The following is a 16,620-nucleotide window of genomic DNA, read 5'->3' on the forward strand; positions in this document are numbered from 1 at the left end:
TTCATTTCTTATTAGTGGACAATAATTGATTATTCTTTACTTTCAGATTCTTAATCTATTACTAGCAGTGATGTTTGATTTCAAACAATGGGTGTGATCAATTAATTTTTTTTTTGTAAATATTGGCAGATGGGTGATCCGTTAATTACCATTATATTTCACCATGGAGGGTCGTTTATCACAGGGGCTGATAGGAGTATGTCTTACAACGGTGGAGAGACTTGTGAGTTGCTGGATATTGATACAGACACGCTGGATGTATTCTTCATCCGAGACTATCACAACAAAATTGGGTATGACAAGGTTAGCCAAACTTGGTGGTTGGTGCCTAATTGGCCTATGCAAACTGGTTTAAGAGCAATAGCAGATGATAATGAGCTGATGGAGATGTGTTACCTGGCTCAGCAGAACAAGGGGGTTATTCATGTGTACTACGAACATGGAGTATCTGAGCCAGTGTATATTGAGGAAGTAAAACTAGTGGTTTCTGGCAAGGAGCTGATGCTGATACCAACCATTATCCCCACCCCAAAACCCACCACCAATGCCACAGCTGAACCAATTCCCAGCACAACACCATGCAATCCAACTTCTGAACCAAAGAATACTACTGAATCCACAAAACCAAAGGAGCCACCTACCTCATTGGCTGCTGGTAACCGAGACAAAGCAGAAAAAATTTTCCCCCAACCCACTGCAAGTCTTGGACCTAAGCCCAATCCACCACCAAAAACAATGGCCCAACCCAGTAAAAGCAAGCCCAAAATCCCACAAAAAAAATGCCCCAACCCACAGCAATTCCGAAACCTTGGTCCAAAGGAAAAGAAACCAAGAAGGCTAAAACAAAGAGAGGCTGTAAGAATGTAAAAACAGCAGCAGCAGCATGTGGAAGGAGGCCACTGACAAGAGCTGCTGCTACTGGAAATATTACAAGAACAATTGGTAAAGGAAAACAGCCCAAGACAGCCTTTGTTGCTTTGTCTAGTTCAGAGGGATCCTCAGACAGCCATGACAGTGACGATAGTACAGAGGATGAAGCATATAGGCCTGGTGGTGATGAAGTGTCCAGTGAAGAAGACTTGCCTCCGGATAGGACAGCAGGAAAGAGTAATGTGAAATTGAGAAGTAGGCCAGGGAAGAAACTTACAAAAGGAAAGAAGTCTGTTATAGTTGAAGAAGATGGTCCTGTTTGTGCAGACTCAGATTCTGAGGATGATGAAATCATTTTTGGATCGATTTTTAAGTTTGGATCATCAGTTGCTCCTTATCATGATGTGTAGGATGATCCTTATAATGATTTTGATGGTGGAGACTCATGGCACTCAGAAGAAATGAAGACTCCTTCAAACTCTGAGGATGAGTTGGAGGAAGTTGATTCAGATGACGTATTCCCTGCATTTAGAGAAGGAGGGAGGTTTGGAGAGCTTAGGCTAAAGGTTGGAATGACTTTCACTACAAAAATGGAGTTCAAAGAGGCTGTGCGTGAGTATTGCATACAAGAGGGTAGAAGGATTTGGTTTAAGAAGAACGATAACGTGAGGATGAGAGCTGTGTGTAAGGATGCGAGCTGTGGCTGGCTTGTGTATGCCTCTAACAATACTGAGAACAACTGCTGGCAGATCAAGACATTCATGGATGACCACACCTGTGCAAGAGAGACAAAAAATAGACTAGCTAATAGGAAGTGGCTAGCCTACAAATTGGTGAAGAAACTAAGAAAATATCCGAATCTGAGACACTCCGAGGCTGCACAATATTTTAAGACTAAATGTAATCTGGAACTAAACAAGTCTTCACTGACCAGGGCCTTAGGAGATGCTAGATCTGTTGTGTACGGTGATGCAGCTGCCCAATATGGCATGGTGAGAGATTATGGGCTGACACTGCTGAAGAGCAATCCAGGATCCACTGTCACAGTTGGGGTTATACCTCAGCCCAACCCTGATGATGATCCAATTTTCGAGAAGATGTATGTTTGTTTGGAGGGATGTAAAAAAGGATTTCTGGCTGGTTGCAGACCCCTCATTGGCTTGGATGGGGCTTTTCTGAAGACCCGGCATGGTGGTCAGATATTGTCTGCAATTGGCCAAGATACAAACAATCATATATATGTTATTGCCTATGCAATTGTCCCTATTGAGAACACTGAAAACTGGAGATGATTCTTGGAATTACTTCATCAAGACCTGGGGGATTATAAGAAGAACAAGCTCTGTTTTATCTCAGATATGCAGAAGGTATGCAATATTTATAGGTTGTCACTTAAAATGATGTGTATACACTAGGCTGCTGATTATATATGCTGAATTAATCTATTGTGACTTAAAATGATGTTTATACACTGGTTGTGACTTAATAGTTCTTAGTTATAACAAGTCACTGGTTGTTACTTATTAGTTACCTATTGGGTGTGTTTCAACATGATGATTATACACATGGCTGCTGTCTATAGTTGCTGAATTAATCTATTGTGACTTATTTATGAAGTAGTTGTGACTTAAGAATTCTAAGTTATTTAGTGTCAACCTATCTATTGTAGTTATCTATATGATGTTAATACACTGGGCTGCTGTCTATATATGCAAAATTAACCCCTGGACTGATTATATGCTGCATAATGTTCTGTCAATCTGTTGTTACTCATTTATCCTGTTCTGCATAATGTTCTGTAATAGTGCTGTGTAGGGACTAGTTTGATGTCACTTGAACAAGTCTAGGGACTATATTGATGTCACTTATATAACTGTAGGGACAAATTTGCTGCCCGATAACAACTATCTGACCCCTACTTTGGTATCTGAAACAGGGCCTTATAAATGCAGTTAAGGAGGTTTTTCCAGATGTCCATTACAGATTCTGTGTTTGGCATCTGTGGAAGAACTTCAACAAGCAATGGAAGGATCTCCAGCTTAGAGCGCTACTCTGGGATTGTGCAAGGTGTACTAGCCAAGATGGCTTCCTTGATATCATCAAAAAGATTGAAAGGGTTAATAAGGAAGTCTGGGAGTATTTGAACAAGTGGCCTAGAGACTCTTGGAACCGGGCATTCTTCAGTAATGCACCTAAAATAGATAACATCTGCAACAATGCCTGTGAAGTCTTCAACTCCAGGATCAAAGATGCTAGAGCTAAGCCTATTATCACACTCTTGGAAGAAGTCAGAATGTATGCAATGAGGTCGATAGCTAGGAACAAGGTGAAGCTGAATTCGAACACTGGAGTTCTACCTCCTATACAGCGCAGCAGGTTAGAAAAGATACGGAAGGAATAAAAAAATTGGGTCCCGATGTGGTCTGGTGACGCAGATTATGAGAAGTTAGAAGTACATGGTTGGCCGACCAACATGGTTGTGGACTTGGGAAAGAGGCTCTGCACATGTGGTTTCTGGTAATTGAGTGGTAATGTTTTTTTAAATTCATTGTCTTAGTCTTATTATCATTATCAACCTTTGTTGTAGACTTACTATTGTTGTCTTCATTGTTGTGTGAATGCTATTTAGGGATGCCATGTGTGCATGCGTGTGCTGCACTGGCAAGGGCTGGTAAGAGACCGGAGGACTACTGTCATCCGTGGTTGACCATGGAAGCATATAATAACACATATGCCTTCCATATCAATCCAATTCCAAGTCAAGCACTATGGGAAAAGTCACCATATAACAGACCACAAGCCCCAAAATTTAGAAACAAGCCCGGACCACTTAAGAAAAAAAGAAGAAAATATGCAGATGAGGAGCCAAGTGAGAGTAAGAAGTTGAAGACAAAGATGAAAATAATATATAAAAAAGGTCGATGTCGTTGTTGTGGCGAAGCAGCACACACCAGAAGGAACTGTCTAAAGAGGGCTGCTGCCGAAGAGGCTGCTGCAGCTGCAGAAGCTGCTGCTGCAGAGGCTGCCGCTGCACAACCCACTGCTGCTAATGGTGGTGAAGGTCAGAATGACTCCGCTACCCCTGTCCCAGAAGTCCCAACCGAAATCAATCTTGACCAAAGTCAACCACCCTTGGAAGCAACTGATGACTCTCAACAGGTTCACGAGCTTATATGATTTTAAATTTATCATACTCACATCCTTACCTAGTTTACTAACTATGTTACATTTTTTTTTGGCTGATAGGTTCTATCCTCACCTGTTAGGCCGCCAAAGCTCCCTCTAAAAAGAAAGTTAGCCAAGGATTGTGAAAAATCAGCTTCAGGAAGTAGCAATCCACCAGTAACCACCCCACCTGCTGCTACCCCACTAGGAAGTTGTCATACATCAAGGAATCCCCCCACCTAACCCTATGCAAGGTGCAACACAGGGAACTGCTACAAGGCTTGCAAATTTCATGAAGTTTGTGCTGAATCTTGGATTCAAGGCACCCAGACACAAAAAATGAAGATTAGGATGATTATGTTTAGGGAAAGCAGGCTGTCTTTTTGTATCTATTTTGCTGATGTTATTTACAATGCCTAAAACATTGTCCCAGTGTTGGGGATTTTAGAAAAAGCAGGCTATTTTTTTGTATCTATTTTGCTGGTGTTTTGGCTCTATAATGCCTTTTTTGAATCAAACATCACCAATATGAATATGAATTATGAATTATGATTTTATTCAATTAAGTTTTCTCAGCCTTTTGTTTATATATTATCCTCTGTTACAAATTTAAGACTAGTTCAAGTGCTGTCCATTTATATTTCATTGAAAAGAAGTCCAGGAAAAGAAGTATGCATATAATCAAACACCTTAATTTCCATTTCTTTCAAACAAAAGGATAGGAACAACTACATGAACAAGGAATGCATATAACATGCATATCATTTATTTTTTGCTAGATACAGTTGACCCTCCTGTCTATCCAGCTTTAATACAAGAATACCAATTACAATCAGCAGCATGAACACAAACATCAAAATTCTCCCCATTTTTATAACCCTAATTTCAGCTTCTAATTTACCAAATTTTCAAGCCATCTTCATCTTCCATTCCTCATCATCAACTGAATGTCTTGTTCTATCATCACATGGCATGTCATTTTCCAAAACTTTATCAACCCACAAAAATAATCCACACCATTTCTTACCCACTGTCTGCACATCAAAGAAAATTCAATCAGCAAAATTTATATCCATAAATACAGCAATCAACAACAACAATACTTACATTGTAGTTTGGGCAACCCAGGAACGGTCTCCCTGGATTAGAATCCGTCCCTGACCACCGCAGCACTGGTCTCGACCTGCATGCACACCATTCTGACAAACGAGCTTCTCTGTTTCTGTTCATTCTCCTCATGATGCTTCCAAATGATCGTGGGTTGTTCGAGCTCCTAGCTGCATTGCTCGTGCTAGCCATAACCGACGGGTTTCAGAAAGGGAGAAGAGAAGAACACAGCACCGACGAGAAGAGAGCAGAGTGAACAATGTGGCCTTCAAATTTGGGGATTAGGGTTTTAACTTCACCTGAGGGACCAAATTGAGTCGGAAGACTTTACTCTGCCACATCAGCTAGCCGTTGTGAGTCACACGTGTCAACGACGCTGCTAGCTAAGCTTTCCGATTGCGCCACCTGTCCATAAATTGCCGGAAGGACAACTTTGAGTCCCGGAGTGCAAGTTCGGGGATGACTTTGAGGAACTTTTAAGTTCAGGAACTACTTTGAGACTCGAGTGCAACTTCAGGGACTACATTGAGGCTTATCTCCCTCTTACTCCGTCTTTTCTCTTCCTCTTTTTTTTTAAATAATTTTACAATAATTTTATATATTTATTATTATTTAGTATCAAATATTTTTTTAATTTAAAATTTACATATTTTTCGTAATAATTTGAATTTATATCCTCTCAAACAAAATTTCTAAAAAACAAATTTATTAGTTGACTGCATCTGGTTGGTTGTACCGTATTGTCTCAAAAAATCAATAGCTATCCTAGTGGAAAGAACAATTATAAACCGCTTTGTTAATTTTGTTAAGCGCAGAAAACAAGTTTGATTTGAAAGCGCAAGCAGAGCAGAAAAGCAAATGTCTCAGGCCTTTGCAACTGCACTTGAGCCTTTGAAGTTACACTCATGCAGATTCACACACACCCCATCCTTCTTCTCTCTCCCTCCCTTTCCCGCCTTCAACGCCAAACCCTCTCTCACTCTCACACCTCTTCGTCTCTCTCCTTCCCACCCTCCTACTCTCACTCACATCCTCCCTTCCCGTTTTCGGACACCATGCACCACGCAAAAATCAGGTATACCCTTTCTTGTTGTTTTACTCTCAACTTCCCTTTGGGGCATTTTCTCAAACACTTGTGCTGCAACATTTTTTAAAACTTGAAATATACTCTGTTCTTCTAGACATGATTTCGCAGCTTGAGATTGGGAAACCGGAGCGAATCAAGAAACCCGAGAAGCGAGTCAATGGAATATTCTGGATCATACTACTCAACATTGGCATATTCGTTGCTGACCATTTCTTTCAGGTCTGCCTCGTTTTGTCTTAGTTTCTGTTTGGTTTAACTTATACTCTTATAGGAAAAGTACTTTAAATTTGATAGAATTAAGTAGAAAAGTTTACTTTTTGGAGGAATTATTTTGAAAAAAAAAAGAGTGGAATTCATGAATTCAGATTCAACTTATAATTAGATTTGTCCAGAATGCTGAGTTCGGCATTGTTAGATCAAGGTGTAAAGTTATGTTTTAGTTAACTCCCAATTTTGTCCCTGTAAAAAAATGGGCACTATAGTTTTCCCTTGTAGCACACCAGATATGTAGCCATCTCATTATTATATATAAGTATAATCCTTCAATAAGTTAATGAAAGCATGTATGCAGTTGCTGATATCATCTTTCATAATTTGTATTAGTTTCTATTGTTTAATATGAATGATCTCAACTAGGTTAATGGCATCAAATCTCTGTACCTGTACCACAACTGGCCTGCTTGGTACCAATTTGTCACAGCAACATTTTGCCATGCTAATTGGTCAGTCCTCTCTAATTTCTTTTTTTCTTTTTAAGACAAAAATTGTTTGTAGTTAAATTTTCATAGGATAAAGTATTTTTTTTTTTTTTGTATTCTGATGTGTTACTTTGTCATTTACCTCATTTTACAATCTTACTACTGTTTTTAACTCTTCCAGGAAGCATCTTTCTAGCAACCTTTTCTTCTTGTACATTTTCGGTAAGGTGGATTTTCTTCTTTTGATCAAGTGAATTGTAAGATTGCTTGAGCAGTTTTCATCTTATTGTTCTTGCAACAGGAAAACTTGTTGAAGAAGAGGAAGGGAACTTTGCTTTGTGGCTTTCTTACATTCTTACTGGTGTTGGAGCAAACCTTGTTTCATGGTTGGTTTTACCAAGAAATACAGTTTCTGTTGGAGCTTCTGGTGCTGTTTTCGGGTTGTTTACTATCAGCGTCCTCGTAAAGGTACCTGGAATTGTGTTCCAATTTATTTGTTCATTTGTTAGTCTCTAATCATCCTTCCATGTTCTTACATTTATTATAACTTATATCTGGATGTAGATGTCCTGGGATTGGAGGAAGATCCTTGAAGTTCTAATTTTGGGTCAGTTTGTTATAGAGAAGGTGAGCATGGACATATTTTCCCCCTCTTATTGTGTAAAATAACTGCAAATCGTTATCGATTTAGACTGTTTTCGTCCTCTCAAAATGTCAATATAGTGAACATACAATTCAAGTAATTATTGCATGAGGCTATGTGTGTCCATTATCATAATTTGTAGAGATGCTTCCAGTGTACTATGATATCCTCCATGTTCTTTAATGATCATTTGAATATTAATTTTTTGAAAAGATAAAAGTTGTATCTCATAGATTTCTCCCTAATGAATTAATCCATGTTTGAGTATAGATCTGTTATCTGTGACTGTTTTAGGTGATGGAAGCAGCCCAAGCTTCAACTTCATTATCAGGAACCTTTCGCGGAGGCTACGCATTGCAGAATGTCAATCATATTGCTCATCTTTCTGGTGCTCTTGTTGGTGTTCTCTTGGTTTGGCTCCTAAGCAAAGTCCCTGCTGATCCCTCAGAACCATAATATACTTTGCACAACAAAACTGGCCAAACTACAAATGTGACTTTGCTCAGCTAATATTTCAAGTCAGAGTCTAGGTTTTGTTTACTACTTCTGTGGCTGTTGGATATTTATCATCTATGTAACAGGAATGTATTAATTGTAAAGGTGTTGTCTAGTGCTAGCTGCCCTAGGAGAAAATATAAGATCATTATCCAAACGGAAATGCTGTAAATGAAGGAACATAACATAATTATTTTATCGAAATGAAATAAAAATAAAGTGAATTGAGGTGAACTAATTAATTGAATTTCATTCTAATTTAAATTCCTTGAAATTGACGAATACTTTATTCGAACGCCCTTACATACATAAAATGAAATGTTGATCCATCCGTGTGTTATTCTAATGAGCCAAAAACTTGAACATTGCATTTTTACATTCTTTTTAGTAATTCACAATTGTTGATAGGGGCATTTCTTTTCCTAGGTTAAGAAAAGAAAATTGTATTTTTAAAAAACAAAACATGTTCATTTTCTGTAGCAAAATTTTTCTCCGTATTCCATTTTCATTACATTGTGTAATAAAAGCTATAAAAAAAAGTAGTGTGAAAATCTTTGCTCAGTACCCATTCCTCTCTCTCTCACACACTTAATATTGGATAAGGGAGAATCAAATGCAATTGACTATAGTAGAACCTAAAGAATTAAAGTTGAAGAATGAAAAACAAGCAATTGTGATGAGGTAGTTTGTTTAACAACACAACTTTTGCTGCGTGAGCGTAAGAATGTAATTACATTGAAAATTTAAAAAAAAAAAGGAAGAAAAAAAAGAAAAAATGTTCACCCTGAACCTCACCAATTCTTTTAGTAGAATACTGCTGTACATGAATTTGCAAGTTGGTATGTACCATGTTGACATTGAAACTGCTTTTGGCACATGATGGAAAATCCTTCTCCCAATCTATACATTTGAGAATGACGCTTAAACCTTGCTGTGAGAAGTGAAGTCTCCAATTCACCATCTCTAAGAAGCCTTCGGTTCCTTCTAGTCGCGAAAGCCGAAGCTTTATGATCATTGAAACCTATAGATGGGATCTGTAAGAGACCACAGAAGGGAACACTAGTAAATGGCTTTTCGTAAATTTTATCCAAGCTTTCAACTGGTATATTGTCATCTTCCTCTGTCGAATTCGGCATCTTCTTGGTTTTCAGTCTTTTTATGGTACTTAGCAACCTATTTTCCTCTTCTCTTAATCCAGCCATTCGCCAAGCATCGGCAACAAGCATGATTGTGGATTTCTTGGGTGGAATGTGAAAATCTTCCATTATTTGGAGCATTCCTTCTGCATTCCATGGCTGTTTTGCTTCAGCATACCCTGAGATAAGCGTCTCAAAGGTCTTAAGATTTGGCGAAATACCGAACTCACGCATCTTGTCAAAGACTCTGACAGCATTGTCCATTCTTTTAGAACTGCACCATCCACTTATGATAGTTGTTAACAAAACAACATTTGGTTGGATGCCTGATTCGACCATCGCATTCAGCAGTTCTTCTGCCTTTCCTGCTTCTTGCGCTCGAACATAAGCTTTAGCAAGAATACTATAAGCATGTATATCTGGTTTTATACCAGATTTCAACATGTCATCGTAAACTTGTTTGCATTTCTCTAAGAATCCAGCTTGGCTCCATACATTCATTACTGTACTATATGTAACCACATCTGGCCGAACATGAAATTCCTCCATCAACTTTAAAACCTGTCAATGGATATTCAGAATGTGTTACAAGATGAACGCATATGTATAAGAAATTAAGAGTCAATCCACCATGCCAAGCAAAATAAAAGTGAGAGCTTCATTATTCTTCCCTCGTTAACTGAATTAGTTAGTTAGACGTCTTAATTGCTTAAAGGCAAACAACTGATTCAGAACAAAATGTTTCAGATACAGATGCCCAATACATCCAAATTGTTAATTTCTCTTTAGAAGAAAATAACTTGGATGTACACAGCACAAAGAAAATAACTTATAGAGGTTGTTTCATCTTTCCCTTATGTAGAACTTTGATCCACCCCGCCCAATTGCTTAACTTAAACATCATTGCCAATTGCTAATTGTCTTCTAACATAACTTCTTGCTTTACTCTATATTATTTTTATTATAAAATCAAGAGAGTATGCAAGTTGGTTCTATACGGAATGTGTCTACAGTATCATTTATCATAGACAGGTTCAAAGCAATTTTTCGTCAAGAAAGAAATTTCAGACCACAACCACAAGTTCAAACGTACCTCATCAACACCATCTCTATCCATCACACCCGCAAAGCCATTAATCAGGGAGTTGAATTCAATAAGATTTGGCTGCAGGCCCAGATCCTTCATCTTATACATAATCCTAAGAGCTTCCTTTACTTTGCCTTCTCTACAGTATCCGGTTATGATGATTGTGCAAGTTCTCTCGTTTGGTTCCAAACCATACCTCTGCATCTCTAAAATCATCGCTTCGGCCTGAGCAGTCTGTCCTGTGTTAGCATAAGCTGTTGCTATAGTATTGAAAGTAACAACATCTGGTTGCATTCCCGAACAAGTCATCTTATTTATCACATTCCAGGCCTCTGATATATTCTCCAGCTTACACCTTGCTCTGATAAGCATGTTATATGTGTTGAGATTTGGTTTCAACCTTGCATCTTCCAACATCAGATCTAGCAACTTCGTCGATTCATCAGGCTTACCTATAATACCATACCCTTTTATCAATGTGTTATAAGTGCTAGTGGTTGGTCTTAGTCCACTCTCTTTCATCTTTTGGACAGTTTTCATGGCATCATCCATGTTACCGGATTCAGCAAATGCATTTATAAGTGCATTATAAAATACCGGGTCGGGCTTCATGTGTTTTGCTTCCACTTGTGAGACGATAGAATGTATAGGCTTGAAGCACTTTTGATTGGTCAAGGCATTTAAAAGGGTTGTGTACGTTACTAGAGATGGTTGGTGCCCTTCTACAATCAGATTTTCAAACATGGGAATAGCTTCCTGAGATTTTCCTCTCTCTATCAGAAAATTCATTACCTTTGTTTTCGAGCGTACCACACGGCAACTTCTTTTATCAATGCAGAACGCGCAGCTGGGTTGGCTGCTGGAATTTAAAATCTTAACAATGTTATTCATTTGAGTCTTGCCATCAGAACGATTCCCCTACCATATTACATGCCAAAAGATAATCAATTTTGATCAGTAATAGCTTCTTATGAAGTGGATGTAAACTAGATTTTGAGCGATAAGAACATAAATCCTTACTAGCAAGTAAACATCTCCAAAAGCAAGAAAGAATCACCATCTATAAAGAAAACTAGTGTTACACCTTAGAAATTAAAATGTGAATCTTGCAATGATAGGCAACTATTTTCTTCGTCGGAACCATCGGTATCCTCTTCAGTTGGCATGCCTCTCCGGACACCAAATTTTTCCATACCTAAGGCTCAATCAACCATATATATTGAAGGTTCTTTGATATAGATCCAACTAAGCCACAACACAACATGAATCAAAACTCCAAAAAGCACTAAAATGGCAGCACTTCAAGATAATCAATTTGCATAATTAAGCTTAATACCTTGACGCTGTTTGATTGAAACGATCCTTTCTTCATGTTGGAATTTGCAGATTGATTATCATTTCTTCTGCCAGTTGCAGAAACTGTATCATCGTTTTCAGGTTTCTTCATTATTCTCCTCTAAATGCTGTTCCTCAATGTGAATTTCGAATCACTTCAATATAGAACAAGAACCGTTGCCACTCCTACGATTTCAATTCAGAGAAGATCATAACTGAAAAATTCATAAAATTTGAGAAATCGAACGTCAAATTAGATTGCAAGAAATCTGAATATCTTTTTTTTCTCTCAAGAAACTTACAATCAATTACTCTCTCTCTCTCTTTCTCATTCCGCATTAAGAAGGTTCTTTAACAAACAGGAAGAGTTGAAATGAAGTTTAAAACCGCAATACAGAAGATGAGAAAAAAAGAACGATAAAAAATAAAGAATGGATATTGGATTTTATTACCTGCTGAATGTGCAGGCAGAGTGGCACGAAATTAGAGATTAGTGTGGTTTATGTGAGTGGTGTAGCAGAGTTGAAAGTACAGGTGGGGTTATGCCATCCAATGGAAAGAAAATCAAAGAAGATATTCTTAGGTTAGTTAGAAGGTAAGAAATAGAAAAAAAAAAGAAAAAAAAGAAAAGAAAGAAAAAAAATTGAGTGAATTTTTATTTTTTTTAGATGTGTTTGGATGAAAAGAAAATAAGAAAAAAATATTATAAAAAGACAATCTTACTCTTATATTATAAAATATATTAAAAAAAGTGAAGAGATAATATTGAAAGTAGTGAAAGAAAATAAGTTTTTTCTCCATTTTCTTTTTAATATTGGAGAGAAAAAAAAAATCGGTGGATTCCACCAGTTTTTTCCATCCCTTTTTTTTTCTCTCTAATTTCTCTTCACAATCAAACAATGAAAAATAATCATTTTCTTTCCTCTTTTCTTTCTTTTTTTTTTCTTTCCTTGCATTTTCTCTTCAAACAAACATAGCCTTATGGATAAGTATTGATTTGATCCCTAAAATTTAGATCAAAATCAAAATCAAAATCATCCCTAACCTTATTTTGAATTTAAAATCTGTCCCTAATATTTTATTTAATATTAAAATTGTTCTATTTGACCATTTTATGTTTATTCTACTAACCCTATTCTCTTTCCTCTCTAACTCCAAATCCTATCTTCTTCGCTCCACCGCAAGAATACACAGATCATATTTCTCTTCTTCTTCTTCTTCATACACCTCGTTCTTCTCCTCCTCTTCTTTTTCTTCTTCACACACAATCGCCACACACACTTTTTCACCTCGACGACCTCCACCCCGACGGCGCGGCGACCTCCAAGTGCAGCAGCGGCCAACAGCGACCTCCACTTAGACGACGCGGCAACTTCCAAGAGCAGCAGCGGTGACCTCCATGCTTTTTATAAGATATAGTTTCATTTTTTTTGTTTAAAAGAAAATTTGAATTTGTTGTTAAATTTAAAAATTTTGATGTTATTCATCACAATTCCTAATTCTCTAATTTTTATTGTTAGTTTTGTTCTTGCTTTTATTTTTGGATTTTTGAATTGTTGTTTTTCTTTTTGGATTTTTTGTTTCTCTCTAATTTTTTTTTCTTGTTCTTGTATTTGATTGTTTTTTATAATTAAATTTATAGATTTTTGGTTTTTGTAATTGGAGATGGATTTGGATATTTTTAATTCTTGTAATTGGATTTTGTTAATTGTATTTAAGGATTTGAAGTTTTGAGTTTTGTTAATGGAAGAAGAACAAAAAAAGTGAAATGGTGAAAAAAAGGGTATTTTTATCATTTAGAAAAAAAATTTATTTAAAATTAAAAGGATAATTTTAATATCAAATAAAATATTAAGAACGATTTTAAAACTAAAATAAGATTAAAGACGATTTTGATTTTGATCCTAAACCTTAAAAAGTAAAACAGTATTTATCCCATATTTTTATTATCCACTAAAAAGAAAAATAAAAGTAAAATCTTTTGAAAATGGAGACAAAAAAAAACAGAAATTTTTTTGTAAAACCCACACCAAATTCTGTGCAATTCTTGCCAAGGGCCGAAGCCTCTTTAAAAAAAAGGTGGCTATCCAAATTATAATTTTAGATTTTTTTTTACTATAAATAAAAAGCCTTTATTTTTCAAAAAAAAATAGTTTAACTTTAATTTTTGGAATACAATTTTTTTTAGCATTTGAAGTTATAATAAACTTTAAGTTATTTATAGATTTTGTCGTATCCCGAACGGACTTCTATTCAATTTCTCCATAAATATCCATGCTTCTTGAGATGAAATTCAATACTAATAGCTCATTCTTCTTTTTGATATTGTTCTCCTTTTTAATTTACTCTTTACAATGTCTGAAATTTCATTATTATCTATTCATTATGATGGTGAAATAGTGTATGATGAAAAAAGTTCTATCGTATTTAGGCCTGCTCAACCAGTGATTGCATACTTTGACAGCGTTAAAAAATTTAATATTGTATTTCATTAGCCAACAACACATGAAAAGAGTGAAAAAATTACCAGAGATATCCTTCGGAATAATATTTTGTTTTACAAAAGGTATATCATAGATGTTGTAATTGTTTTTTTTTTTTGTTATTTTTATTAGAGTTTAGTTTTTTAGCATATTTTATGTTTTCTGTTTAGGTATCAGTTACGTGATGACAAAGATATACATCTTATAAGGGTGTGGCACAACCGGGGACAAATGTTCATCTGTTGAAATTATTTGTTTTCTTAGTTGAGTTAAGTGGACGAGGATCATCTGCGAATACTGTTGATGATAGCCTTTTAAGTAGAGCAGTCGGAAGAAATATTAGAAGGACGATAATTGACCTAAATATGCCACCTGAAGGTAGTCAAGAGGAGTTAAATGTTGAACACTCTAACGAAGGCATGATGTAATCTTGATATTGAAAGTCATGAGGGTTCTGCAATTAGGGGCCCGATGATGGATCCCCATCAAGTTAATCCCAATGACAGTGAAGACGTTGAGGCTGAATCAACGAAAATTTTTGATGTGGGTGAGGAGGAGGAGGAAGAGATCAACTACTACAGTGACATACAAATCGCGCTGACACAGCTTATTATTTCTCGACCATACGACTGGTCGGATCACTTTTCCTCTTTAAATCTCGAGGCAATGACTTTAGATTGTTTATTTAGTCATGGAGGTCCAAAAAAGGATTCTGTCAGTGAGTTTGAGATTGGACAAGAGTTTGAAAACAAGGCGGAAGTCATGTTGGCCGTTAAGACATATAGCATCAAGAAAGCTGTGGAGTATAAAATACTAGAGAGTGACCAGCTAAAATATGTTGTACAGTGTACCCAGTTTGGGTCCAGTTGTGGATGAAACATACACATATCTTATCGTCAAAAGCAGAAAAAATGGGAGGTGAGGAGATACAATGGTCCTCACACTTGCATGCAAACATTGGTGGGCCAAGACCATCGAAGGTTGGATTCGAAGGTGACTGCTCAGCACGAGGGTTAAAGCAGATCCAACCATCAGCATAAGGGTTGTGTAAGGAGGTGAAAGGTTTGACTTGCAAAGCAGAGAATCATTGGTAGGATATACAAAGACTGAGAGGAGTCATACATCAAGCTTTCTCGTTGATTATTCGCTATGTAGATGTCCTTACCTGATAAGATTCATTATATTGTCTTTAGTTATGTATTCTTAAGGTAGTCAGTCCTCTTGTATTATAACATCTAGGGTTATTTATGTATTTGGGTTCATCTTATAACACAACCTTGGCCTGCTTCAGCTGATACTGGCATATTTCATTGGGTGTTCTGGACGTTTTTTTCCATATGTTGAGACCTTTAAGCATTGCAAATCACTTATTTCGATTGATGGCACTCACTTGAATGGTAAATACAGAGGCTTGTTATTGATGGCTATTGCTCAAGATGGTAATTCAAACATATTGCCTATTGCATTTGCAGTTGTCAAGAGTGAGACGAAAGAGATTTGGTCATTTTTTCTTTCGTATCTGAGGCAGCATGTTACACCCCAACCAGACGTGTTAGTGATTTCAAACAGGCACAAATCGATTGATGCTGCATTGAACACATAAAAATGTATGGAAACCGCCACATGCCTTTCAGGTGTTTTGTACACAACATATTGCTGCCAACTCCATGACTCACTTCAAAAACAAGGACTTGAATAAGGTTCTTATTAATGTAGCATATTTAAAGTCGCACCAAGAGTTTGTTCATTATTTTGGTCGTCTGAGGGGCGAGAATATCGCAATTACAAACTGACTTGAAGAAATGCCTCATTCACAGTGGACATAATATGCAAATGAAGGTCGCTGATTTAGGCACATAACAATAAACATCTCAGAATGTATCAACGTTGTCATGAAGGATTTTCGTAATCTGCCCATCACAGCTCTTGTTAAGTCAACCTACTTCCATTTGGGTAAATTTTTTGCGTGAAAGGGTTCAAAGGTCCAGGCACAGCTTTAAGTTAGCGTTGAATTCTCACAGATGTTGATAAAAGCCATATAGTTCAACTCGAAACACGTTAATACTATAAATGTTTACCAGTTTGATTGGTCGAGGACCACGTTCACCTAATGTGCACGGTGCACCTGAGAGTCAGAGGCATCCAGAAATAGAATGCCCCTGATCATCTGCATAATATATCATTTGGTATAATGCAATAGGCGCTCCTCCGTCGAGTGCTCCTCCAACTCCCCGCAAACAGTATTCTAAAACCAAGTTAACTTGACAGTCCACTTGGTCTGTGACTGTCTATTATCAGGGCCCAGAACAACACCCAATAGCTGCTGACACAGGTCTTCAATGGACGTTCCCTGGTAGAATTGCTCAAACCCGCCGATTCAGCCACTGACTGGATCTCCATTAATAACGAGTCCCAACTGATAAGCCATGTCATACAAGGTGATAGTCATCTCCCCACATGACAGGTGAAACGTATGAAATTCGAGTCGCCATCTATCGATCAACGCTGAGAGCA

The 16,620-nt window shown here is 37.1% G+C and overlaps 2 protein-coding genes across 9 annotated transcripts; one reads left to right on the forward strand and one right to left on the reverse strand.

Annotated features, from left to right (window-relative positions):
* LOC107605180 (rhomboid-like protein 11, chloroplastic) lies at positions 5,876-8,303 on the forward strand. Its single transcript, XM_016306963.2, has 7 exons — positions 5,876-6,217; positions 6,324-6,448; positions 6,866-6,951; positions 7,109-7,149; positions 7,229-7,395; positions 7,492-7,554; positions 7,865-8,303. The coding sequence occupies exons 1-7, from the start codon at positions 6,001-6,003 to the stop codon at positions 8,024-8,026; spliced, it is 861 nt and encodes a 286-aa protein (XP_016162449.1). The 5' UTR covers positions 5,876-6,000; the 3' UTR covers positions 8,027-8,303.
* Positions 8,694-12,203, reverse strand: LOC107605178 (pentatricopeptide repeat-containing protein At5g25630). 8 transcript variants are annotated; one of them, XM_021105097.1, is made up of 5 exons: positions 12,076-12,203; positions 11,625-11,838; positions 11,373-11,483; positions 10,295-11,206; positions 8,694-9,762 (listed from the first exon to the last, which is right to left on the reverse strand). In XM_021105097.1, exons 2-5 carry the CDS (start codon positions 11,733-11,735, stop codon positions 8,869-8,871), a joined length of 2,028 nt encoding a protein of 675 aa, XP_020960756.1. In that variant the 5' UTR covers positions 11,736-11,838; positions 12,076-12,203; the 3' UTR covers positions 8,694-8,868. The 8 variants fall into 8 exon arrangements, with proteins under 8 accessions (XP_020960756.1, XP_020960760.1, XP_020960758.1 ...); XM_021105101.1 differs by having other exon boundaries at positions 11,625-11,809; positions 12,076-12,181; XM_021105099.1 differs by having other exon boundaries at positions 11,926-12,081.

Source organism: Arachis ipaensis, chromosome B06 (assembly GCF_000816755.2).
Source record: "Arachis ipaensis cultivar K30076 chromosome B06, Araip1.1, whole genome shotgun sequence".
Classification (NCBI taxonomy): Eukaryota; Viridiplantae; Streptophyta; class Magnoliopsida; order Fabales; family Fabaceae; genus Arachis; species Arachis ipaensis.

Excerpts from the sequence above, each read along its gene's own strand:
- LOC107605178 (XM_021105097.1), bottom strand. The coding sequence starts at position 11,735 with ATGAAGAAACCTGAAAACGATGATACAGTTTCTGCAACTGGCAGAAGA. Across the intron at positions 11,484-11,624 it reads TTCAATCAAACAGCGTCAAG|GTATGGAAAAATTTGGTGTC; the intron begins GTATTAAGCTTA and ends ATTGAGCCTTAG. Across the intron at positions 9,763-10,294 it reads ATAGAGATGGTGTTGATGAG|GTTTTAAAGTTGATGGAGGA; the intron begins GTACGTTTGAAC and ends ATCCATTGACAG.
- LOC107605180 (XM_016306963.2), top strand. The coding sequence starts at position 6,001 with ATGTCTCAGGCCTTTGCAACTGCACTTGAGCCTTTGAAGTTACACTCA. Across the intron at positions 6,449-6,865 it reads TTGCTGACCATTTCTTTCAG|GTTAATGGCATCAAATCTCT; the intron begins GTCTGCCTCGTT and ends GATCTCAACTAG. Across the intron at positions 7,555-7,864 it reads GTCAGTTTGTTATAGAGAAG|GTGATGGAAGCAGCCCAAGC; the intron begins GTGAGCATGGAC and ends TGACTGTTTTAG.